General features: G+C 48.2%; 2 protein-coding genes across 6 annotated transcripts in view; both read right to left on the bottom strand.

The window, feature by feature from the left end:
• Fam53b (family with sequence similarity 53 member B) overlaps positions 1-8,979 on the bottom strand; it is a 64,726-nt gene extending 55,747 nt beyond the window's left edge. Inside the window, exons 1-2 of one of the 3 annotated variants that reach the window (XM_052196705.1) lie at positions 8,887-8,979; positions 1,458-1,509 (exon numbers count right to left, since the gene is read on the bottom strand). In XM_052196705.1, coding sequence (XP_052052665.1) covers positions 1,458-1,509; positions 8,887-8,964 — 130 coding nt within the window. In that variant the 5' untranslated portion in view covers positions 8,965-8,979. Of the gene's footprint in view, positions 1-1,457; positions 1,510-2,129; positions 2,406-6,545; positions 6,688-8,886 lie in introns of those variants that run through there. The other 2 variants (XM_052196713.1, XM_052196721.1) reach the window with 2 other exon arrangements.
• Positions 8,980-9,063: 84 nt separating this feature from the next.
• The window catches only part of Eef1akmt2 (EEF1A lysine methyltransferase 2), a 71,171-nt gene continuing 54,612 nt past the window's right edge, over positions 9,064-25,622 (bottom strand). For all 3 annotated transcript variants that reach the window (XM_052196762.1, XM_052196775.1, XM_052196770.1), the window contains one exon: positions 9,064-9,145. In XM_052196762.1, the coding sequence (XP_052052722.1) occupies positions 9,138-9,145 (8 nt within the window). In that variant the 3' untranslated portion in view covers positions 9,064-9,137. The remainder of the gene's footprint in view (positions 9,146-25,622) is intronic.

The raw sequence follows: 25,622 nt of genomic DNA, 5'->3' as shown, positions 1-25,622 counted from the left end.
AGTCTGGCCAGTCCCTCCGGGTGTTCTCTTCCCTGCTATTGAAAAGCAGGCACACCCAAGATGAAATCTCTCTGCCCGGGGTGCAACTCCCAGTGAGCCTCAGAGACTGCACAAGACGAGCCCACAAACTACTCCATTCCCAGAGTCAGTGGGCTGGAGAGCTGATGGAAGCTACCTACTCCAACTCACAGGGAAGTAGGAAAGCCTCTGGCTCCAAAGCTGTTGGAATGGGACAGAAGGAGGAAAGACCTCCTACCTAGAGCAGCTATACTTTGCCAGAGGAAAAGATCAAGGAATGGGGAAAATGGAGTGTGCAGCTCTGTGGCTCTACTGGCCTCCCTAATCTTGGCACATAGAATTTACTGTCTGTGGCTTTCTCCTCCACTAGACATCATGTTCCTCGTGGGTAAGACAGGGTCCCTTTCATTCTGCCCCACACTAAGTATCTAGCATATGCTAAACACTCAATGAAAATCTATGAGAACAAATCCCTGAAACCACATGTGTTGAATGAGAGTCCTCGTAAGACATGCTGTGACATGGGACACTGCTCTCCTGAGTCAAGGAAGCTGAGGAGCAGGCAGACGAAGGGCACAGAGCCAGAGAGCCAGAGTGCACAGGCATGCTGCTGTTCCTACACTAGGCATCCCCACCCCCACCCCCACCCCCACCCCCACCCCTGCATCTCCTCTGGTTGAGTAGTAGTGCTTTTAGCACTGGCCAGCAGGATCAAGCCAGAGGGGAGCCAGTGGGACAGGGCTCCCTGAAGAGTCAGCCTGTAAACACAGTTTGGCACTTCCTCTAAGCCCTGTGCTACCCTGGATAGAAACCGGGCTATCGGGCTGCACAGGCTCAGGCAGGCAGATGGCCCTGGGCATCCTAGCTGCTGCTCACTTTCCTCCTTCCCCAGGCCTTTACTCTGGCCCAGTGGACAACTCTGTCACACCTACTCCCAAAGGAAGCCACTGTGGTCCCTCTTCTGCTCTGTGCTCTCCTATGCTGATCTTGTCACAATGTTCTATTGAGGTCTTCAGAAGCCCACACTGCTATGCTGCCTATGAGAAACCAGAGGCTCAGAAAAGTCAAAAGGTTCAGTTCTCAGTTCTCACAAGACCTGTTACAGACCAGACGCATTAGAGTCAGCTTTATTAGACTGGAAGGCCAGAGAAGCCTCACAGAACAGTCTTAAAATAGAGGCCCACCATCCTCAGAACAGTTTCCTGGTCTGTCTCTATTAGAGCAAAGTTTGGGGTAAAGGTTGAATAGTAGGTTTTTCCACCATGGGATGGTGGTGGAGGAGGAGAAAAGCCATTAATCACCAATGGTTACGTGAGAGTAGGCCACAGAAGTGTGTTACCCGGGTGATTTCCACAGGAGAGAATCTCTCCAGGACTCCTCTGGAGTTTCACCTGGCTGGAAGGACTAGAAGAAGATGTCCATAATGTGCAGCTACTCACCCATAATTCCACAGGAGAGGAGTGTTGGTCCTTGACTCATCTTTGGTGTGTGCTGAAAACAAAAAGAAAAGCTATTCACTCTTCACGTCATCAGGAGTACGCTTGCAGTGAGTACTCTACACTGAGCTCTTTCTAAAGTCACAATCACAGGGGGATCTGCCCTTAGGCAGCAGCAGCAGGTTGAATGAAGGGAAGAAAGCAGCCTAAGAGGCAACATCTGCACAAGCCGGAGCCTGGCCTTTGACTCAAGGCTCCAGAGTTACAAACTGAGCAGGCTAATGGGCTTTGGAACAACACAAAATGCCTGTGACTCCTGGCAAGAGGGAATCTCTCCACAGAGGGATATGGGGAGGTTTGATGCAATGATAGAAACAAACTTTATTCAGGGCTGGAAAGAAACTTGGTAGGTGACCCTAGGAGTATGGAGCAATGGACCTACTCTGGTGGCTCCCCAGGTGATACAGGGACAGCATCTCTCCTACCCAGCTGGCTGATGCCTCACAGCTGCTATGGTTAGAGAGAAGCTGTCAACTGTTCTCTCTGAAGCCCAAGACACTCACTGGTTCTGTCAGGTCTCAGCCTGAGAGCTATGGCTTTCAGTTCCTGGGCACTGTTCATCCACTGGGCTTCCCACTCCACTGTTTTCTGTCTTCCCTCACAATCCACACCTACCTCAGCTGAGTACAGATGAAAAAGAAGCTGAGGATTTACAGTTAGACAGTAAGTTGAGCACAGAATATTCTGGCGGCTCTGTGTATCTGGCGTCCAAGTCAAGTGGCCTACTCAGATGGTGAGTGAAGAGCAGACACCCTAGTCAGGACCCTGAGAAAGTCTGCCTCAAGCATTCCAGAAACTGGCTACCTCACATTCAGTTAGAGTATACTCAGTATACAGGAACTGACAATTATCACTGTATTCAGGCTGTGCTAAGGGTTGGTCATCCAACAGAAATGAAGTTCTCAGCCTGTTCCATAGGGTTGTAGGTTCTGAGAGGAACCCCAGGCCTGACCACATGACAGAAAGAGGCAGGGCTTCTAGGGTGAGAAGTGGGCAGGAGCCTGAGTTGGCTCATAAAGTCCCAGGAGGAGGGTGGGGCTGACTAGCAACACCTGGTCCACTCAGATAAGACAGCAGGCGCCTGGCACCAGCTTCCTCACCCCATCCCAGTGCCCAATACGCGAACCTTTGCTCCTGGTCAGCAGTACACTAATCTCATAGGGGTTTAATGGGCGGGATGGTCCTTTACAGACTTGAGGACATAGAAGGGAAGAAGGGCTCAAACCTCCACGAGAACATGGTCACACAGACAACTTATTACATTACAGAGAGATGGGACTTGGGGGTGGGTGTGCAGACTGCGTGTTAAGGTGGGTAGAGGTCAGAGACAGTTTCCAGAGGAACACCTGGGCTGGTGTTGATAGACAAGGTTACTGATGATGAACAACCCTTTCCAGGCCTCTTCTTGGTTTAAAACAATCCTTAACACCACCAGGTCAGGTTACCCTCTGGTATATAACTATGTATAGCCACCGACTGAAACATCTAGAAAGATTCAAAGGGGCTGTGCCTGCCCCCATCTCAGCTAACATGGTTAGTGTTGCAGGATGTGCAGCTGAAAGCCACACCAAAGTCACCCAACAGGCAACAAACACAGGAGAGCCTGCTGCCATCAGGACTGTGCCACCCACACAACCAAGTGCAGAAACCTTCAAAACCAGAGAGGTCACTTACTTTCCAGAGAAGGGTTCTGAGAAGGAATGGGATGACCTCCTGCCGGGGTGTATTGCCTATCAAGGGAAACCTGGTGCTCAGGGGGCCCAGGCTCAAGGACGACACCCATTTGGGTGGTTCCTAGTTAGCTACACCTAGACAGGGACCTCAAAAAGCTGAGAACAGGAAGGCAGGCTGGCAGAGTGGGTGCACCACTGGCATACAAGTGTCACAAATGAGAGCTTGGGGCTTCACATGCACAAGCAGGAAGCAGAGCACAGCCACCTGTGCCTTGTCAGGGAGAGCTCAAGGTCTGCTCATTCCACTGACAGGAGGAGAGGGCCAAGGGAGGCCTGAGTGGGCCCCAGCACCTGTTTCTAAATCCCTGTCTCACCCTGGCCCTGCCTTTTCTAGGTATGATCTACATACTCTTCTACAGCCAGTGGGTTTTCCACCTTTATTCCACTAGCACTCATTTTGTTTGAGCTGATTAGAGATGGCCTCGGTCAAATGAAGAACCCTGAGGCTAGAGATAAGCTCAGCAGCTGAGAGCACGGGCTGCACTTCCTTAGGACTAGGGTTATAGCTCTAGCTATAACCAGCTTATAGCCTTCTTTAACTAGAGTCTGAGGGCCACACTCTCTCCAGGCCCCCACGGACACCAGGCATGTACATAGTGCACATACATACAAGCTAGCAAAACATCTATACACATTTTTTAAAAAAAGAAGAGAGGACTGGCTTGATGCTGCATCCCATGTTAGGACCACAGCCCTGTCTTGCTTTCTGAGCCCTACTTCTGAAGTGAAGCAGTACCAGAACATGTCATCCTTACTAGCTCCCTAGGTCTAAGGGCCCAGCACATGCTGATCCCTGGCAGATTTGCCTAAGGATTTCACTTTGGGCAAAATGGCATCCAGGAGTTTCTGGCTCCAAGCTGACACAAGCCTTCCTGTTCCCAGTCTACCAAGAATACAATAAAATTCCCACTGGCACATGCCATTCCTAAAGCCAGGCTTCTAACTTCAAATCCTCTATTCCCAGAGCAGGAAGAGGGGATAAGCAAATCACTGTGCCAAGCCAAAGGAACTCTGGCTGTGAGGCCTCCTGAGACTTCCGGAATCTGCAAAAGAGTGAGCTCAACTGCATGCTAAGGTCCTCAGGGAAGGAAGCGAGAATGTGCTTCCTTTTTGCACGGCTCCCTCTTTGTGCCTGAACCCAAGGTTCGGTCTCAGTGAGACAATTCCCGTCACAAAAGAAACCTCTGGAATCAGGTCCTGGTAGGAAAGACAATAGCTGGAAATCAAATTGAATTGTCAGGGACATCTGTCTGACTGAAGAAGGCCTGAACTTCTATAAAGACCTAATTAAGGATCCAAAGGAGAAGCTAGCAAACACAGAAATGCCAGGCCTTACTCATGGTTCTCACAATTTTCTTCAAAGGTTACTGCCTAAAACACCTGAGCCACTTTCCCCTTTGCTGACACAGTACACAGAGAGCCACAATGTGAAAGGGGGAGATGCTCATACCACATACCAAGAAGAAGCATTGTATCATGCCTGCCTCTAAAATAGAACTCAGTAAGACCCAGCAGTAAGAAGAAGAGAGGAATTCAGCCTGAAAAGATGGAGAGAGGCAGAGGGGAACAATGCAAGGGAGACAGGCACTCAGAGATGCCAGGGTGGCCCCAACTTCAAGGCTGAGGGTCCCCAGGCACTAAAGTCCCTATGGCACATATATCTACCCAAGATGAAATATGCCAGAGTTCAGCTACTCTGTGTTCAGCCAGAGACCCTGGTTTGGAGCTGTTGAGGCCAAAGTGTCAAGTTGGCCTAACAAGGAATATGAGGACTCCCTGTACCTAGATAGTGGGACACAAGGCCTAACGTTGCTACCAATTTCAGGATGGGCAAATACCTTAGCTCCAGCACTCTAATGTGGCAGTACAAAAGGCAGTGCCTCTTCTGCTACTAACGGTGCATGGTTTGAGGACAAGTATGCAGTCTATACCTATATATACTATTCTCTGCCCAGAGTAACCACTAGCCTGTCTTCTCTGGTCTCCAGGATTTAGAGTAAGCTGGGAGAGAAAGCTGGTTAGGCCTAAAGAAGTGGTTACTCTGGAAACAAGAACAGGCTCTTGGCCTGCATGTAGGCAAATGGGCAGGAGCTGGGGGAGTTCAGTGCTCCAGGGTCAAATGTCTGGGCTGCTTTCCAGTGATGGTGGCTAATGTTAGAACAGGAGAAGGAAAGCCTTCTGGACAGTAGAAAGCAACCAGGCAGACCAGAGAAAGAGGCCCAGACATGGTCATGGCTAACTAGTGTGCAGGCCACCCCGGGGGCTGTGAGGAGAGCCTATCCCCATACCAATCACTCCCAGAGGAGGGGTCTCCTGTGCCCAGAGGAAACACGCTAAGCACTTGTCAGTTCTTGTTCTTGCTCCTGCACCTCCTTTGGGTGTAAGGACAGTCTACCATTGTCACCAGAATTAGAAGTTTGCTGTTTTGTCTTGAGACAGGGTCTCGTGCTGTCCAGGCTGGTCCCTAACTAGCTATATAGCCAAAGCTGGGCTTGAACTTCTGATCCTCCTGCCTCTACCCCCAGATACTGCGATTACAGGTGTATAGCACCAGTTCTTAAAAAAGAGAACAAGAAAGTCAGGACCATGAAAGGGCAGAGACCACCACAAGTCTTCCTGTTCCGTACCAAGACTCAGGGCAGCGGCTAAGGGGGCTCAAGGCTCGAACGGTCTAGAGACCCTTCTACCTAGGGTGTCTCAGACCTTCCCTCTGTGACTAGGAGGAGCCCAATGCCACCCCCGCCCCCAGGCTATAACTACCACCCCAAAGGCTCCCAGTTTCCCTAGACTCTTGTTCCCTTTTGAAATCTTAACCTCCACTTCTGTTATCTTTTGGTCTAACTAGAAAACAAAAGAAACTGTTTCCCATCTTTTCTGTGGTTAACTGGTGGACCCCAGCTACTTCTCCTGCTGCCCATAGTGAGGATTGGTTGACCTCAGGCTCCGTCTCAGTGAGCTCATCGCTAGACTGACACTATTTGGATCTTTCTTCAGGTACATACAGAACTCTTTTTCCTGAGGTAGCCACAATCTTCAGAGGCTCCACCAGTGCCAATAGGTCCTGGCTAGCCCATGCACTCCTACAGTGAGTTCTCTGAGCCATGTTCCTGTCTATTTAAGGGACAAAGATGGATACACCCTTGCTCCTGCCTGAGCACCCTCCATGGTACTCTGCACATCTTTTGTGGCCACCCTGTACTTCCTCTTATATTGCACCAGGCCCAGAATGGAACAAGCAGTCAGTCAACAAACTCACAGACAAGAAACGCTCTCTCCAAAGAGAGAGCTCGCCACTGACCTGCCATCTGGAGCAGAGGGGAGGAGGAGACAGATGGTTCTGAGCCTACACAGGCCAACAGCAAAGAACAGAGGCAAGAAGGCCGCTCCCTGGAAGGGGAGCAGAGGATGGAAGCTATGGAGTACAGGCTGTGAGCCCTGAGGGAGAGATGAATAAGCCCCACCCCTCTGTTCTAGGAAGGCCAGGCTCCTCCCCTAGGGAAGGCACAAGGCCATGTTCCTCATGGTAGGGCTCAGGAAGGGCTCCTTCCATGACCTTGGGCCCTGGTACCGGGAACCAGCTCTGTGGCCAGCCCCAGCCCAGTCCTCCCATGATACTAGACAAGTACAGAGGCACCCTGGAGGCCAATATTACAGCTCACCCCTAAGAAGCACAGCCCCAGGGATTCTGGGCAGCCCCTCTGCCCAAGACCATTCTCAGGCTACCTACAGATCCTCCACCAGAAAACCAGTTAATACTAACAAAAAAGACAAGACAAGCATGACGCATATGTGTGATCCCTCGGCTACAAATTAAACAGAGGGACCAGAACAACAAGGTCAGGAGCTGTGGCAACGGGAACGTGTGCACTCACTCACTCTAACTGAACAGCTATTATGCAATAGTAGTGGTTCCAGGAGAGAAAGGCAAATGCCTGGCTTTCATTAAGTGTCCGCCCTAGCACGAGGAATCACTCAGCATGCAAGACCCATAGGTATGATTAGAAAGTGGTATGAGCTACAGAGGGAAGTCCTGGGTGGAAAGGGGGCAGGCAGTCTGGGCGTGGGCAGGGTGAGTGGCCACAGATGGAAGGAAGGAGGACAGAGTCACATTAAGGGAAGAGTTCGAGGCTATGGAAGAAACCCAAAGGTTCTAAGGTTGGCATCTCTGTGCCAGGGGCCAATATTGGCTGAGTGTAGTAAGCAGAAAGTTATAGTACTCATGAGGCAGGAAGCCAATGGAAGGTTCTGATGGATAGACTTGACTGGTATTCTGCATGGCTGCTGGGTGAAGAACAAGTTTTAAGAGCCAGAAAGAGAGGCCCAGTCAGCACAAGAATCTCCATGAGAGGCCAGCGGATAGTATGAGGGTGGGAGTAACGGTGGGCAGCGGCCAAACTGCAGATACATATTATATGTGGATTGGAAGAAAGGTACAATGGCTGAAGTAGCTCCTCTCCTGCTAGGAGGACCCAGGTATGCCCAACCAGAAGAACCTTAGCTGCTTCTCTCTCCCTGTGCCTACAGCGCTGGGGCAGAGAACAGCTAAGAGATAAGGAAGAGGCGTAAACACAGGCCAAGCAGTGGCGCTGACGGGTGGGAATGGGTGAAGAAGTGGCAGTCACTGAGGCAGTCACTGCCCTGCTGCAGGCCTCAGCTCTGAACTACATGTTTGGAACGGAAGATTGGGTCCAGTGGCTGCTAAGCCACTTCTTTTCAGACTCTGAGACCACACCCAGCACCTCAGTTCTGTGAGGCTCTGATATCCCTATAGACCAGCTATCCTCCTCAGAACACCTGGATCTCAACAGAATATCAGCTATGAATTTGCATTAATGGCCCTTAAACGGTTACTGTATATGTTTAGTGGAGCCTCCCTCTAGACTGGGAACTACTCTACACAAACAGGGCAAGGCTCAGCTCCAAGTCACACTGATTCTTCAACTCCTATGCCAGGCCATGGGACAGGCACTTGTGAAAGCCTATGGAACACATGTAGGTCTTAAGTATTTCACCAAACCCCCTGGGGAAGGGGCTTCAACTGTTAAAAGGTGGTTTTCACCAGCATGAGACAAGGAAAGAAAGTCCACCAAAGGGCTGAGTGTAAAGTCCATCACCATCTGGTAGAGGGGCACACAACTGAGTAGTTCTAAGAGGGTGGGTGACAAGAAAGAAGCCTACCATCGTGCAGTCAGAGGGCAGCTGTAGCCTGCCACCTTACTGCCAAACTGTGCCTGCTTTCCCCCTAATCTACCACTCTTGACCCACATATGATGGCTCTCACCCTGCATTGCCCTTTGAGAGACAGCCTTATCTTGGCTCATCCTCTGGAACCCTCATCCTGGATGGCACCTCTCTCTTTAGGTGGGAGTGAACAGAGTGCGGGGCTAAGCTGAGCCTCCTCTGCCGTGACTTTCCTCCCCCATCAAAGCAGCTCTAACCTGGATCCCACTACTGTCTCCCTGTGAGTACAAATCTACACTCTGCTCCTTTGCATACAGTCCCAGCCTAGACCCTTCTCACAGAGCTCTGCTTACTTCCAAATTGTTAGGCCCAGATGTCCATCCACAGGCACATCACAGCCCTCCCTGCACACCATGCCACGAAGAAGGAGAAAGAGATGCAGCCCTTGAGATCCTCACCAGTTCAGGGATGAAGGTCCTGTGTGCTACAGAGTCAGCTCCCTGCTTGATGAGGTTTCTCCTTAGGATCATCACCATGGTAAGAACCTCAGGAACTGGGCTGCATCCCAGGTTGGGCACAGGCCATCTTCAGGTGGGCAGACTTGATTAACAATGACACCTGGGTATTCAGGAGAGGTATGTAATTAGAAACAGCTCCCCATCAGTTGCTCAGACTGGTGACGAAGCCCTCTGCGAATGGCCAAAAGTAGTCAAAAACCTGGAAAGACAAAAGACAAGCAACAGGCTCAGGAATAAGAAAACCTTAGATGTCAAGAGGCACAGCTCAGTCCCTGTAATGCAGAGAACCCCACAGGGATGGACCCATATTCTTACTAAAGGAAGTGTACTCTGGGAGGTCACCAAGGCCTAGAATCACGTTTTTAGATATCTCTCTCTCTCTCTCTCTCTCTCTCTCTCTCTCTCTCTCTCTCTCTCTCTCACACACACACACACACACACACACACACACACACACACCCTAGCTAGCCTTAGGCATGTAATATAGCCAATGCTCTGCCAGACACAGTAACAAATTTGGATCTCGCCATGAGATATCTTCAAGACCACAGGTTCTGAGATGCTAGCAATATGTGTGGTTCCTGACAATTCAGCATCTTATCACTGGCTGTGCTGGCTTTGCAGGTACATCAAGCTCACATTAGGACAAGTTTAGACTGGATAAAGATCAATATTCCTCACCCCCATATCTAATATCAAAGGGAGCAGGGGATCCAGAGCTGGCCACTGGCTTACCTCATCTACCTTGTTATTTGGATTTGGTTTTTTTCGAGACAGGGTTTCTCTGTGTAGCCCTGGCTGTCCTGGAACTCACTCTGTAGACCAGGCTGGCCTCGAACTCAGAGATCCACCTGCCTCTGCCTCCCAGAGTGCTAGGATTACAGGCGTGCGCCACCACCGCCCGGCATCTACCTTGTTATGAAAAATGCTACAGACAAATTAGGAAGGTCTACTTAAAGGCACGTGACCCAGCCCTAACAGTTGTAGCTTTGTCCCTTTCCCCAGAATGGACCAAATCAAGTGACCAAATCATCTACTGTCTAGACCTCCTCGGTACTGCCACTCGCCAAAAATCATCAGGCAGCCTCCTTGTTCATTATGTCCCATCAAGCAAAGACAGAAACTGCACAGGTTTCTGGGCAGGTCTGAAAAGCCATTCCTTCCAAAGTGACTTCTCTGATCTTAATTCCCCATCCCTACCAGTCTGTGGTCCAACTTTCAAACGAAAGTTACACGGATATAAGGATTGGAAGGTCACCATCAAAACCTAAACAATAATGGTAATAATAGCAATAAAGAGCAGCTCCTGATCTGTAATTAAAAACAGAATGTTCAGCACAGGAAAATGTTTTGGAAGCTGCTGTGTAAAAATAAATTGCACCCTGGTATTTATTTCTCATCCAGCTTGTAAATCGTATTTTCCTGTTTACTTCAATTAGACTTTACAGTGGGTGCTATTGAATCTGCTATTACAGGCCAGCTGGTAAGCACAGGAAAATGACCTTCTAACTTCTTCGAAAACAAGGTTCGTCCAAAGTACAAAATCAGGGATGGGGAGGAAGGTAGTCAACGTATTTATAAAGCTTGACTGTTCAGGAAAGAAGGTCCCTGGTGGTGCTGGGAGACCAGCTCCGTGCTTCAGTACCACATCAGTCTACAAACTGTGAATCCCAACCAAGTGTGATGTGTTTAAAGAAGGAATGTCAAACCATTAAGCCAAGTTCTGGCTCAACTGCAGAGCCAGAAGCTCCTGCTGGCCCCCTGCATGCTTGGATCAGGAGCAGGCCAGGAGGGGTGCCCCTGGACTCGCCCTTCAAAGGGCCCTTTGTGCTGCCTTAGCAGGGGAGGCCTGATGGCAACCATCACTTTTCTGGGTGTGAACCTCAACTCAGTTCTAGGGCAGGCAGCCACTGGCATGAGGCCTGGGAGGTAAACTCACCATTTCCTTCTCTGAGGACTGGTAGGCTCAGTGGTCATAAACTCAGATCCTAAGACCAGCATATCTGTGTTGGAATCCTCACTCTTGAAATATATTGATTTCTCTGTGGGGCTCAGTTTCCCTCTTGATAAATAAGAAATAACACTAGCTGCCTTAAAGGTTATTGTATCCTAGGAAAGCAGAGGTCAAGCCTTTTGCTCTGTACCTGGTTCATCTGAGAAACCATAGACAGTAGCTACTACCATTAGTTTCACAGAGGAGCCTGAGAGTCCCAACCCTCTTTCCAGGGATGGACATCCAGTCATCCTCTCCACTTTATTTAAATTCCATCAGCAGGGGTCTGCCTGTATTAGGGTCCATCCCTCTGGTGAAACTGGGAGCCAGTAAAAGCAATGCTAAGGAGATCTATTGCCATGGAAACATGACAGCCCTTCCAGCCATAGCTCTGCACAAAGCTGCAAAATGGACCTCCCAACTCTTACCTGCTCTACCCCCTATAGCCCCTACAAAGGGGAATTGGCAGAGGCAACACTAGGGGTGGAACACTATAAGCACCTGTGTACCTGAGTCTCGGTCAGTAAATGACCATAGGTCTGGAGAAGGAAGGGGAGTGGCTTCACCCCTGCCCTCACAGCTCTGAAAAGAGGCAGCATTATATAAAAGCTGAGAGCAGAGGGAAGGGCAGTGGAGGGGAGTATTAAAGCCCAGGGCAGGAACACCCTGGCTGCCCACTCACAGGGGACTGGTTAAATATAGTAGAGTTGTGTGGTAGAAGGCTGTGTGGCCTTTAAAACGGTTGTAATGAAGCAGTCATAACATGATGTGGGGAACGGTATGCACGCTGGCAGCCACGTGCAGAACAAAGAGCTGGAAAGACCCTGAGCTCTGAGAGCCATGATGAATACAGACTTTATTCTGCAACATGGTGGATGGACCTGGCTTCTGGGATCTGCTGGAAGAGTCTTTGCCCTTTACATGGCCCAGCACAATCCCTTGAACAGAGTCAAGCTCAGCACACTCTTCTGGAATTAGGCTAAATCACAGCAGCTTCTTTGAGTCTGGATATATATAGACCTGGAGAGGCTAATCCAGACCAGAAGAGCTTGGCACAATCTGAAGTTGCCTAGGATTCTTTTGACCAGTAGCACAGGCTCAAACGACCCCATCTGGAAATGCTGGTACCTGTCCAGTGACCTAGACCAGTGTAAGAAGACCTCCTTCCAGAGAGGTGATTCCAGGAGGGTGGGTGACAAGACAAAAGCCTAGCTGTCTTTGAAGCTGTCTTCTGTCTTGGAGGCTGCCGCCTGAGCACAGGGCCTACTTGACCCAGTTGGTTTTCTCTGTAACCTCACTCAGAGCAGCTTCTATCTACTAAGTGCTACTGTTGTGTCTCGAAGGGTTTACCAGTTCCCAGTGTAACCATGCTAAGAGGGTGTAGGGCAGGGGCACGGTCCTTTAGCAGGTATCTTGGGACTGAGTTAATTAAAAAAAAAAAGTTATAAAATCACATGCCTGGTCATGCCCAGTCACTCCTATCTTACCATATATTCTCTCCCTTTCCACATAATGTGATACCATTTGCCTCCAACCCTTTAGAGATGAGCCAATTCTTCAGCCATGCCATGAAACCTTCCATCTTGATAAAGTCTATTCTTCATAAAGTTACCCAGCCTCGGTTATTTTATCATAGCAGCAGCAAATGAACTAAAAAGTCAGGTATTATAGCTCATGCCTATAATTCTAAAATTTGAGAGGTGGGGGCAGAGGGACTAGGCGTTCAAGACCAACTTCAGACATATTCTGCTCCATCTGAAACTAACACTACCCCAAAATAAAATAAATACAATCACCTACTATCTAGTAAAAGATGCTTTACACACATTAGCTGTAAAGTAGGCTCGTGTATCCCCATTTCATAGCCACATGAAGATGCTCACCAGCATGGAGTCCAAAAGCTGGGATCTGATCCCTAGTAGATCAGCTCCCACACCTGTAACTTCCCACAGGTGCCCACCTGTCCATCCCACATGTGCCCTTCAGAAACCTACTCAGGCAACTACTACACGGCCTAGCAATCAATCACATTCCTCAGCAGTTATCCTGAAAAATTAAACATGGTCACCTCAAAGCCTGCCACAAATGCCTTATTGATAACAGTCAAATCAGGAAACCATCCAAATGCCCTTCAGTGGCGAATGGTTAAACAGTGGCTCATCCACTTTAGGGAATACTGCTCAGCAGAAAAGTAGTTTCACACTCCAACAGCTCCCAAAGAACTATTCTGGACTTTAAAAAGTGGCTCCCCTAGAGTTAAACTGCTTTATGATACCATTTGTAACAAACTCTTGAAATGATAAAATTGTAGAAGTGAAGACTAGCAGTTGTCAGGAGTTTGGAAGATGGTGGTGTCAGAAAAGCAACACAAGATGCACTGGGGAAAATGGAAGTGCTCCGACCTCCACTGTTCCATGACTATTTCCTGTTTCTGATGCTGGGCTTCAGTCTTACAAGCCATTTCTATTAGGGGAAACAGGGGAAAACACCCATGCTTCAAGGCCAGAGAGCCTAAGTCCAAACCCCCCAGTACCACAGTGCTGACAGGGTAAGGCCGACACTCACATCCAGGCCTGCTCCTCCGTTGCTTCCCTTCTCAGCATACTCATGCTTTCTTCTCTGGCCCTGTTTGATGCAGGGTCTTATCCTACTGACCAGGCTGGCCTGAAACTCATTTTGTAGCTCAGGCTGGCCTCAAACTAATGGCAATCCTCCTTCCTCAGTCCCTTGAGTTCTGGGACTATAGCTGTGCACTACTACCACACGTAGCCTGGGCCTCTAGCTGATACCACAGAGACAGGAACAGCTTTGCTCTCTCACACAAGTCCTCCCTAACAGGAAATTGTCTCGCTTTTCATCTATATACTTCAGTGAGGTTCATGGGCTTACACTCTTGAAAGCAGTCATGGGATAGCACTTGTAGGCCAGGCACTTGGCTTCCAGAGAACGGTGCTGAGTACACGTGGAACATCTGTGGCAGGAGTGCATGCTAAATGAATTAACACACGGAAGCTCTGCAAACTACACAATTCCCCATGAATCTTAAGGCTGCAAGAGTTCACCAAGGGGAGGTATCCATCATCCACTTTGAAAGGTTATTCCTTTAAAAGTAACTGACCACACTAGAAATTGCCATGACAACTGAACTTTTCCTCCTTTAACATCTTTATTCAGTCTGTGTGGTTGTATAAGCAGCAGTATCTCAGTGTGTTAAAAACAGAACCCTAACCAGAACCGAAGCATGGACTTGGCCACAGACACTGATTTTCCTGACAGTGTCTTAGCATTCCACTTCCCCTCTAATTAAGCAAAGGAAGCAGGAGGGGATGACAAGACCACAAGGTCTTTGTGAAGGTCTTATGCACACTGAAACTCTCATGACAAGTTATCTGGAGACAATCCAGGAACAACTTATGAACATGTGGGGGGAATACATGTCTCCATGATCACACCGTCTTCTATCAGATTCTGTAACAAGTCAGAAGCATGAACAGTGCCGAGGCAGTGGGGTCCTGCAGCCTGCTTGCTGGATGCCGAGAGAGAGAGAGAGAGAGAGAGAGAGAGAGAGAGAGAGAGAGAGAGAGAGAGAGAGAGAGGAGCCACACCAGTGGGGTGCCATTCCTTGTTGATGGTATAACTAAGCCAGCTATGTTTGGACGATGGGCATGGAAAGCTGCTTAGGGACTTCATCCAGAGCGCTTCCTTCCAGACCAAGAAAGACACTGCAGTTCCAGCCCGAGGAAGGTCCTGAGAATGTGTAGCCCTACCACTGTACACACTTCAGTTCAGCCCAGACTCCTCAGTACTGATGGAAAGACAGGGGAAAAAAAGAGACAAACACAAACCTCTGTAGTCAGAATTTAACATTAAGGATATGCTTGGTACCAATGCTGATTTAAGAAAAACCCACAATGGAAACAGTATCCATGAAACACTATGTGTGTGTATCTGTGATACATGTGTATGTGTGTATGGTGTGTGGTGTACGTGAGCATTATTTTTTGAGATAAGGACTCTCACTAAACCTGGAGTTTACCTATTTGACAAGCCTCAACTTAGATCTTCTAAACACAGAGCTTCAGTTCATAGCTGCTTGAACTCCAAAGGCTGTCATCTACTAGTCTCTGTAGAAATGGCTCAGTCAGTAACGTGCTTGCTTTGCAAACATGAAGAACTGAGTTACATTTCCAGAACTTACTTGAAAAAGAAACAAAGAAACAAAAGAAAAGAAAAGAAAAGAAAAGAAAAGAAAAGAAAAGAAAAGAAAAGAAAAGAAAAGAAAGAAAAAAGAAAAGCCTATAGCTTTGCATGTAATCCCAGCACTAGGGAAGCAGAGGCAAGAGATTTAAGATTTAAGCCCTTAGGCACACTGGCTAGCCGAGCCTGCTTGGCAAGTTCTGACTAATTAGAGAGACCCTGTCTTAAAATACACATGGATGCATGCACGCATGCACTCACACATACAGACACTCTCACAGCTACATACATACATACCTATACCTACCCTTGTGCACATACACATACCCATGCACACATTTACATGCACAAACACACACACACACACACACACACACACACACACACACACACAGCTTTAATATGAAATGGTTCATATTCCTCTTGAAGGCAGCTCTTCTTAAGCAATCTAGGGCAAGCACCAGTCCTCTAGAATCTATGTTAGCACTGCTTCACAGGCCTCACTGCAGGCAGCAGGAATGGATAGGGGAGGGTTGTCTTGAAGGTGAAAGAGGGATACAAAGCCATGACTTTTCATCTTTATCTGCACAGCTCAGCTAAGTGCAAACAGAAGGTCGCATGTCTCAGGCATGGAAGGAGTTACACTACTCCAGCCAGAATCTGTGCTCATTCTGCAGTCTTCAGTGCCCCCTGGGCCTATGTCTCCCATTGTATGCCTACCACAGCACACTCTTCCCTTCTCTTAAAGTTCACATGTAATATGTGCAACTTAGGTGTGGCCCTGCTTCAGTCATCCTCAAACTCAGTCCTGAGCCACACAGCGGGTGCCTCATCAATGACTATCTGCCAATCAAGGTTGAGGATCAGTACCAGAAAACTGGAAAGCCTTACAGCTGTACTTCCACGATCAGTCCAAGGTGAGCCACATGGCCCTGCACAGCTTACACTACTTTGCTAAGACATAAGGTAGTGCATAAAAACCGTGTTCTGGTGATCTCAGGTGTCAGGTTAGTGAATAATATCCTCTCTGGGGGGACACAGAAACACCCTACATCTACTGAAACCCTTAGCACATGTCAGAGAGTACTTACTAAATCCTTGCTAACTAGCTAAAAATACAAAAAGATCCTGTAACTGCACTGCTGGTGCTGGGCACTCAAGGGATGAGGGGTATTTCCTTCCTGCAACTGCAAAGCACCCTGTCATTTGTAAATGAAGAAGGCTGCCTCCCCAACCCCTGTGCCAGCTTTAGAATGAAGCAAGTCATAAAAGCTGTTCTTGTCAGTCGTGGGATGAATACATGTTTCCTTGCCCATTATTTTGGGTAATCAAAGTCCACTAGAGTCTCATATTTGAGGAAGGCCCAGAAGTTACTGTGTACAGGTAGAAAGGGGCCTGGCCTTTGCCTCTCTTTCCCCCTTTTAATAGAGGGGAGGAAACAAAACATAATAGTAAATTAAGTTTTCTAGAACATTCCCATCACTGGCTCACTGTCACAGGGATTTTCTGTTCTTCTTAAGCAAACATTTCAAGAGGGGAGGGAATGACATTATTCCAAGACACATATACTGTGATGGAGAGCAGAACAAATCTGCATTACAGGAACAAGAGGGCCCATGGTGTGTCTTGATACTGAGGCCAACAGTATTCTCGGCCTGTCAAGCGCTTGTTTATCAATAAGAAATAACAAAGAGATGGACAGGTTCCTATGTGCACTCCTCCAGTTCTCCTCCCCCCCCTCCATCCCCCCTACCCCCCCCCCCCCCCCCCCCCCCCCCCCCCCCGGTCACAGAGCTGGCTGCAGCCAGGAGGGAGTGTGCTAAGCCATCTCAAAAGGAAGGAAACAGGAACAGGCTACAGGGAACTAGTACTTACGGACAGCAAGGAGCTGCACAGCACCTTCTCCTTCAAGCCAAGATGAAGGGTGGAATGGGAAGAAGAGGATTGTGATGGGACAGAACCCTAGGGATAAGCTGCAGCAATGTTAATCCACTTAGCCTAAGACAACCATGACCTACCTGCTCATCAGTCAGACCTATTTCTATTATACCAAACTTAATCAATCCATGATTTACAAAAGAGATGAAGGGTTAAAAAAAATAATAAAGACAAAACTAAAAATGGAGACGTTCAGACAAGAGGCAATGTGGACTGTGAGGGTAGGATGGGGCTCAGGAAGTGTGGACTCTGGCCCTAGCAATGCCGCTCACTGGCCAGCAATGCCTTATCTGCCAAGTCACTTCCCTTTAAGCCTAGTCGCCCTCACCTGACACATGGGCGGTTGGGTCAGACTAGCTCTATCAGAAATCCAGTACACGAACGTAGGCACTACATGGCTCTATACCTCTTTGAGCCACAGTTTACCTGTTACATGCACATGGGAATCTCACACTGGTCCCAGAACAAATCATTATCCTGGGGTGTGTTCAGTTCCACTATTCTAGTACCACTCACAACTGACAGATGGTGTTCAAGCCTCAGGGCCCAAAATGTCACATACATACTTTAGCATATTTTGGTGAAGGCAAGAGCCTTCTGAATTATAAGAGTTTCTTGAGAAAAGAACAAATTAGCTATTGGCCAGTTCTGACACTTCTCAGGATAAGAATTTCCTTCTCTTCCCTTACAAAATTTAACAATAACAACAACAACAACAACAAGAAGTCGGCCTGTGTACACATGTGTATGCACATTAATGTGTGACAATGCAGGTACATAATGTCATGACATGTGTGTGGGGTCAGGTGGTACTTTGAGTGTTTGTCTTTATCTGCTTCCTGGCTTCAGACAGGATCTCCTACTGTTCATAACTGTATACTCCAAGCTGGCTGGCACATAAGCTTCTAGGGATTCTCCCATCTCACCTTGGGAGCCCTGGGATCAATGGTATGCACTATTGCACTGGCTGTAAGTAGGGTTTTTGTTTGTTTGTTGGTTGGTTGGTTGGTTTTTGGTTTTTAGGATTTGGTTTTTTGGAGAAGGGTTTCTCTGTATAGCCCTGGCTGTCCTGGAACTCACTCTGTAGACCAGGCTGGCCTTAGACTCAGAAATCCGCCTGCCTCTGCCTCCCAGAGTGCTGGGATTACAGGCGTGCACCACCACTACCCAGTGGTTGTAAGTAGTTTTAGAGATCCAAACTCAACTCCTCACATTTGCATGGCAAATACTTCACCCACTCAGCCATCTCTTCAGCTCTGGAAATGCTTATGACATGTAGGGCCCTTCTGTAGAAATGTGCTTTCCTTCTTGTATGCCAACCCACCTTAGCCCAGGGTACACCACAGCTTTCCTAACAGTATGGCTTCAGTGATTAGCCAAATAAGGAAAAGCATGACTGCTATGCCTGTGCTTGTAGCAGACCAAAGGCCATACAAGGTCAAGGCATTAAGCAGAGATGACCTCTTAACCACTGTCACTTAGGCACTGACAAGATGGCAGTGATCTTTATCACAGAAGCAGAGAGGTGAATGGATCCAGCATTCTCATCCAAACCAGGATCACACCTATTTTGTGTGTGATACACTGGAGGTAATACTGGGAACAGACCTCCGAGCTCTGAAGGAGCCACAATAGCCACCAACTTTCCCATCTACCACCCACACAGAAAGCACATCCTGACCTCAGTGCACACTTCAAGACTTCCCCTTCCTGATCAGGTGGCGTCAGACCCAATCTATTTTGCAGAGTTGGTACAGAAATTAATCAGAGTAACTAATCACACTTGAGCTTTCTATCTTTTCTCCTCTATCCTACATCACTGCAACTTCAAGTTCAAGAACACCATCAGCTGCCAAAACAACACCTGAGAGGCTCATCTCTGTCTATGACAAACAGACAAGAACCACTCTTGAAGTAGCAGCGGTCTTGGGTCATACTGCCAGAACAATCCATCTGGTCCCCGGGATTAGGAGGGTTCCAAAGGACAGGATCAGCTCCAGGAAGCCCACTCCAGCATCGGCTGCAGCATCACAGCAGGAGGAACCTCTATGCACAACAGCAACCATCTGTCAGCAGACAGACCAAAATATCACTGAACTCTGGCATTTTTAACAGAGAAGAGGCTCCCACTAAAGGCTTCACTAAGTCTTAATTCTAAGCTCAATCCAGGTATTTATTCTACTGAACAGGCCATGGAATTAACAGGAGAAATTTGGAGGTGCAACTGCTCACTGGGTTTTCCTTTCTATGTTTGACAGGGTGTGGAGTCAGAAGAAAGGACAAGTATCTCATTTGCAAATTCTTCTCCACTTCCTTCTACACAAAGTCACCTGTAAAGAATGAGAGTAAAGACCTGGAGGCAGAATCTGTGGCTGCTAAAGGGGAAACAGCTTAGCCAACCAACCACCCAGGTGAGAAACAAGGCATCTTGGGAAGCTATCTAGTCTCTTTCAAGCCTCAAACCAATCTCTGCACATTTCTAAGAGAGTCAAAGGACCCTGAAAGTTAAACCAATTCCCAAAGATGAGTGCGCCATCTTCCTCATAAAAATAACCTATGCCCCAGAAGAAACAGAAATTTGTTCTACTGTTTGTCCAAAACATATCCTAAAGTGCTTGACAAACAGCCAAGGCCGCCAGCTGCCACTGTACTTATCGTACTGTTCCTGTCATCCCCCCAGCGGAACCATCAGAACCAGGTTTTGGTGCAGATGTCCTTGATCCCAGGAAGCCCATTCACTGCGGCAGCAGCAAAGCTCACTACAGGCTCTGAACACTCCACCTCCACGTGCCTCCCAAATCAAGTAAGTAGCTCAGACGTGTAGCCACATGGAAGAGGACAGCTCTACAAACCACTAACACTGACAGCCTGAATCATGAGTCAGGCTAGGGCGGTGTTTCATGCACTCAGACTTAAAAATTATGACAGGGATTGGAGAGATGGTTCAGTGGTTAGGAGCACATACTGCTCTTGCAGAAGAGCTAAGTTTGGTTCCCAGTACCCACATAGTGGCTTATAATGTTTAACTCCAGTTCCAATATATCTGACACCTTGTTCAGGCCTCCAAGGGCTCTTGTATACCCACAGTGCATAAAACTCAAGTAGGTTCACAATGTCTGCATACAAATAAATCGTTTAAATAATGATATCACAGTTAACCATGAATGAGATCAGAACAGATGAAATTTAATAGATAAGGACAGGTGAAAGACTGGAACTTGGGCACAAAATCCATGCTTAGTCAACATGGAGATCCTCGAAAGTCTAGTTGATCAGTAAGTGCATCAGTTGATTCAACCAAGCTTATCGAGCAAGTATTTTGGGTGTGCTGGGATTGTGGTAAGGTAGAAGACACGGCCATCTAAAACCACATTCTCTGCTCCAGGAAGTGGGAATCAGTGATGATTGATGGATGAGTAAATGAAATCCCTTAGAGGGAAAGCTCACACTTGAGGGGCTGAGGACATGCTCTAGCAGTAAATGCCTACCACAAGAGCAAGCAGACCTGAGTCCAAGCCCTTAGAACACACAGAAAGAGCTGCGGGTGGTGACGGGTCTGTAATCTCATCTCTGGTGAGGCAGGAACAACAGAACCCTAGGGCTCACTGGCCTTAGCCAGCCCAGCCTAAGTGGCAAGCTCCAGGTCCCAGGGGAAGAAGCTTTCTCAAAAAACAAGATAGAGCTGGAGTTTGAGTCCCAACATCTGGTTAAAACATCTGCACACAATGGTGTGCACTTGTAATCTCAGTCTCAGAGAGGCTGAGCCAGGTGGATTCTCGGGGCTCACTGCCTAGATTAGTCACATCAGTGAGCTCTAGGACTCAAGGAGGGATCTTGTCTCAAAAAACAAAGTGGATGACTGCTGAGTAACAATACCTAAGGTTGACCTCTGGACACACACACACCACATATACATACCACACCACACACCACACATACATGCACACTAGCACACACCACAAATACACATATATACACTACACACACACCACACCACACATATATACATACCACACCACACACACACACCACATACACACTACATACACATATACACACACACATACCACACACATACACACAGATATACCACACACACACCACACACACATACCACATACATATACTCACACACATACACTACATATACACACACGCACACGCCACACATATATATATGCAAACATTCACACATATATACACATACACATACCACACACACACCACATACACATATATATACATACACACACCACACACACATACCACACACATATACTCACACACATGCACTACATATATACACATGTACACGCCACACATATATATATATGCAAACATTCACACATATATACACATACATACACATACCACACACACACCACATACACATATATATACACACACACATACAAACACCACACACACATACCACACATACACACACATGCATACACCATACACACCACACACACACACACACACACAGGTACACACATGTAAAATAATTTCAAAAAGAGAAAGTCCATGCTTAATAACAAATAGTGTAACAAACCTGGACTCTGTGAGGTCCAAAACCTTGCACCATAGTGCTGTAAAGATTACAAGGTCTTCCCGGATGGCTCCCTCCCACACCCTTACATATCCTCTGCCTGAGCAGGCCCTTGTACACTTGACTTATTAACAAACTGGCAAACAGGCACTACAGCCGTGATGTTCATGTGGCACAAACCTACCAAGTGCCCAGGAGCATCTGCCTACTTGAGGTCCCGCCGGGCAGGGCTGGTAGAGCCAGGATGCTTCAGCTTGGCTGGCCTGGTCATGCCTGCTACTAGGTGTGGCCCAGGGGTCAGAGTCAGCACAGAAGTCTTTGAGCAATACTGACCACATCCCTGAATAAGCCTCATTCTCTGAGAGCCCACACGGGGGCTTGGGCCCCTCTGCAGAGAATCACAAAAGCAGCTAAGTAACAAACTGCTTCCTCTAAAATTCAGTGGAACCCAAGTGCCGCTGAGAAGAGCAGGTCCAACAAGATGCACGGGAACAATTCACCAGCATCCTAGTCCCACGCTGCTACTACTCTTCCCGATGTCCCTGTGAACCACAGAAGCCTTGAGTGCTTATCCATCCATCCTACAGACAGTCCTACACATGTGCAAAGTACACAGGCTACACGGTGCTGCCAGGCTGGGAAGTACCCTGACCACCAAAGAAGGAGAATTGTGAACAAGCAGAGTGTAATTTGCAGAGGGCTATGAGAGTACGGGCATCTCAGCAGAACACCTTCCAGACAATGCCAAGTCAAAAGGAGGGAAATGGAAGAATGGATACAGCAGCTCCCATTGGGGACACTGTACTAATGGACAGTTAGAGTCTCAAAGGATAGAAAAGAACTAACATCAGTTGTCCACAGGGAGGACAAAAGGGGATTCAGGGGCAGGACACTCACCAAGGAATGCCCTTTTGTGTACTGATCTATGCAAAATTACAGTACATTTTAAGAAACTAATATAAATAAAATATAAGGGCTATTGAGATGGTTTGGTCAGTAAAGTGTTTGGCATGCAAGCATAAGGACCTGAATTTAGAACCCTTAATACCTATGTAAAAAAATAAGGTACTGCAGTATGTGCTAAGTATACCTCAGCTCAGGGTCAGGAAGGAGTATAGAAAAAGGTAGAGAGCGGGGCTCACTGGCCAGCCAGTCTGTGAGCTCTAGTTTCAATGAGAGACTGTCTAAAAACAACCCCAAATGCATAAGGAGCAGTATTAGAGAGTATGCCTACCTCTAGACTACACACACACACACACACACACACGCACACGCACACGCACACGCACACGCACACGCACACGCACACGTACACGCACACATACATGCATGCCCATACCCACATGTATAAAAAGAATACGGAAGCTTACCAGCTTTATACAATGGCTTGCATGTGCATGGACTAGTTCTGCCAGATTAACAAGAAGATGGGCATGGCTGGGGGGTCCAGACTGCTTTTCACAGATGAGCTGGTGCCATGCACATACGCTGCTGTCACTGAAAACACAGGAAGCTCCTATAGCCCCTAAATGCTCTTTATTGTTTCATGCCTTGAACCTCTACTCACTGTCTGGCTGGGACTTGCTCACCCTCTTCCAACTGCCCTCTTCGACTCCAAACTAAGCACCTTCAAGCTCACTCCAACTATAGGAAGCCCCCTCTACCCTGAGACAGGCCCTTAGGCTCTGTATCACTCTGGGCTTCAAACAAAGTTACCTGTGAGCTTCCAGTAGGCCCAGACCTACCCTTAAGTCAGTCCCAGCCACAGTACCTGTCAGGCAGGGCTACTCAAAAGATGTCTGCTGAAAAGAAACAAGGCCAGGCATGGTGAGGCCTGCCTGTGAGTCTGAGCCCTTGGAAAGCGGCAGCAGGAGGAACACTAGGAGCTGGAAGTCCCCTGGGCTATAGGGCACGGCCTGATTTGGTTTTTTGTTTTTAGAAATGGTGACTGCCACACTTACCATACCATGTCAAGTCTCAGCTTTGCTGCCAAAAAGTGCTGAGATGTCTCTAGCTTGTGGTGGTTTCCATGTTATCAACTAACTCAAAACCTATTAACACTAATGCTATTAACACTAACTCAAAACCTTAAACCTCCTCACTCACAGAAGACCGAGCTTGAAGCCCTGGCACCACAGCAGAGGAGCAGGTCAGAATGCCTACTGGAACCCCCCCCCCCCACCACACACACACACACACACACACACACACACACATCCCCCACAGACTTTCTACAACTCAGAGTCTTGGGCTTCTAGAGCCAAAGGCCTGCTCACACCTAGTCATAGGCAATCCTAGAGCAGAGACCTGCCCCAAAGCTGTTTCCTGTATGTTCAATGTTTAGAAAGTGCTGACTAAAGCCAGAACAGAGGTAAGGCCATGTCTACAGGCTAGCCTTGGGCCAGGCACAGTCATTTCAAGGAGCCCCACAGAGGGCCAAGGGGCAGAGCTATCCCAAGGAGTCAAGCACTCCTGTGCTGCTGCACCCTGGGTGACTCCAAGTGCACAGGCAGACCCTGCCCACATCCTTCCTATTGTCTCCTCCTTCCTTATTTCATCTTAGCATCAGAGTCCTGTCCCAAATCCAACTCTCACTGGACTGACTGTTCTGGGGACCTAATGTTCACACAGGACAACTACAGACATAACAGATGCCACAGGAGAGTGTCCAGCACAGAGGGATGAACCAATAATACCTAGAAGAGAGGTAGAGGGCTGGGATTTCCTGGAAGTGGTGTGAGTGTTGGGATGTACAGATGGATAGGAGTTCAACAGTCAGTGTTGGGCTCAGAGAATTCTAAGAGGAAGCCACCACGTAACATGTCTGACACTCCATCCAGCAAACTGCAGGGAAGCTGGGATCTCTTAGCTCTAGGCCTGCAAGGCTCATACCAACATTCCTCATAAGGCCCAGAGAGGTGTCTGCTTCACAGGGTGGCCAGGGTACCACCCACTCTCATTATTTTGTTCTGCCCTAGCTTGCAGTCTGCCCACCAGACCCCATCTTGCTTCTTCCATAGACTTCCAGACAAATGGTCTAAGCTTCAAGGCTGTGGTGTACTCAACTGAACAAAGTCAGGTGACCCAGAAGATCCTGGGAGTGTCTCCAAAATTCCCCTTTCATACAACAGCCACATAAGGACTCAAAAGCTGCAGAACAGCTATTCCCATCTTCTAGCACAGCAGCCCCGTGCTGACCCACATGGCTCACCCGTTACACCACAGACAATACAACAATTGTGCTCTCCCCTGGGGAAGGAGAGTGGCCACACAGAGCCCCATATGAGAACATCATGATGGTCTCAAGCACCACAGTCATAAATGTGTGCCCAAGCCATGTGCAGGGCACGCGCTCCCCACGTATTCTTATAGCTATGAAAGCACAAGGGCCAACACGCCACAGCTGTGGGAGCTGGAAGTGGAGGGCAGGGCCTTGGGACAGCAAAGGGGAGTTGTTCCAACTGCAACCAACCTAGTATCTTCCAGCTCTTAAGGAGCAGGAAATCAAGGAAGAAGGAAGGGAGGGAGGGAGGGAGGGAGGGAGGGAGGGAGGAAGGGAGGGAGGGAGGGAAGAAAGGAGGGAGGGAGGGAGGGAGGGACTCCTTTATAAAGCAAAACTGAATGAGCTGGCTCAGTGAGTAAAAGCACTTACTACTCAAGAATGGTGACCTGTGCCGGGCAGTGGTGTCACTCGCCTGTAATCCCAGCACTCTGGGAGGCAGAGGGAGGCGGATTTCTGAGTTCGAGGCCAGCCTGGTCTACAGAGTGAGTTCCAGGACAGCCAGGGCTATACAGAGAAACCCTGTCTCGAAAAAAAGTGACCTAAGTTCAATTCCTAGGAGGAAGAAGAGAACTAACTCTGTAAAGTTGTTCCCAAAGTTCCACAAGCATGCTGTGGGATGTGTGCCCCCTCCCCCCCACACACACACACACTATTTTTTTTTAACTGACAAGAAGGTAAAGTGACTCCCTGCTGCCTGCCAGCTAGTCCATCCT

The sequence above is a fragment of the Apodemus sylvaticus genome, chromosome 1, assembly GCF_947179515.1.
Source record: "Apodemus sylvaticus chromosome 1, mApoSyl1.1, whole genome shotgun sequence".
Classification (NCBI taxonomy): domain Eukaryota; kingdom Metazoa; phylum Chordata; class Mammalia; order Rodentia; family Muridae; genus Apodemus; species Apodemus sylvaticus.
This window is presented reverse-complemented; position numbering and strand designations above follow the sequence as displayed.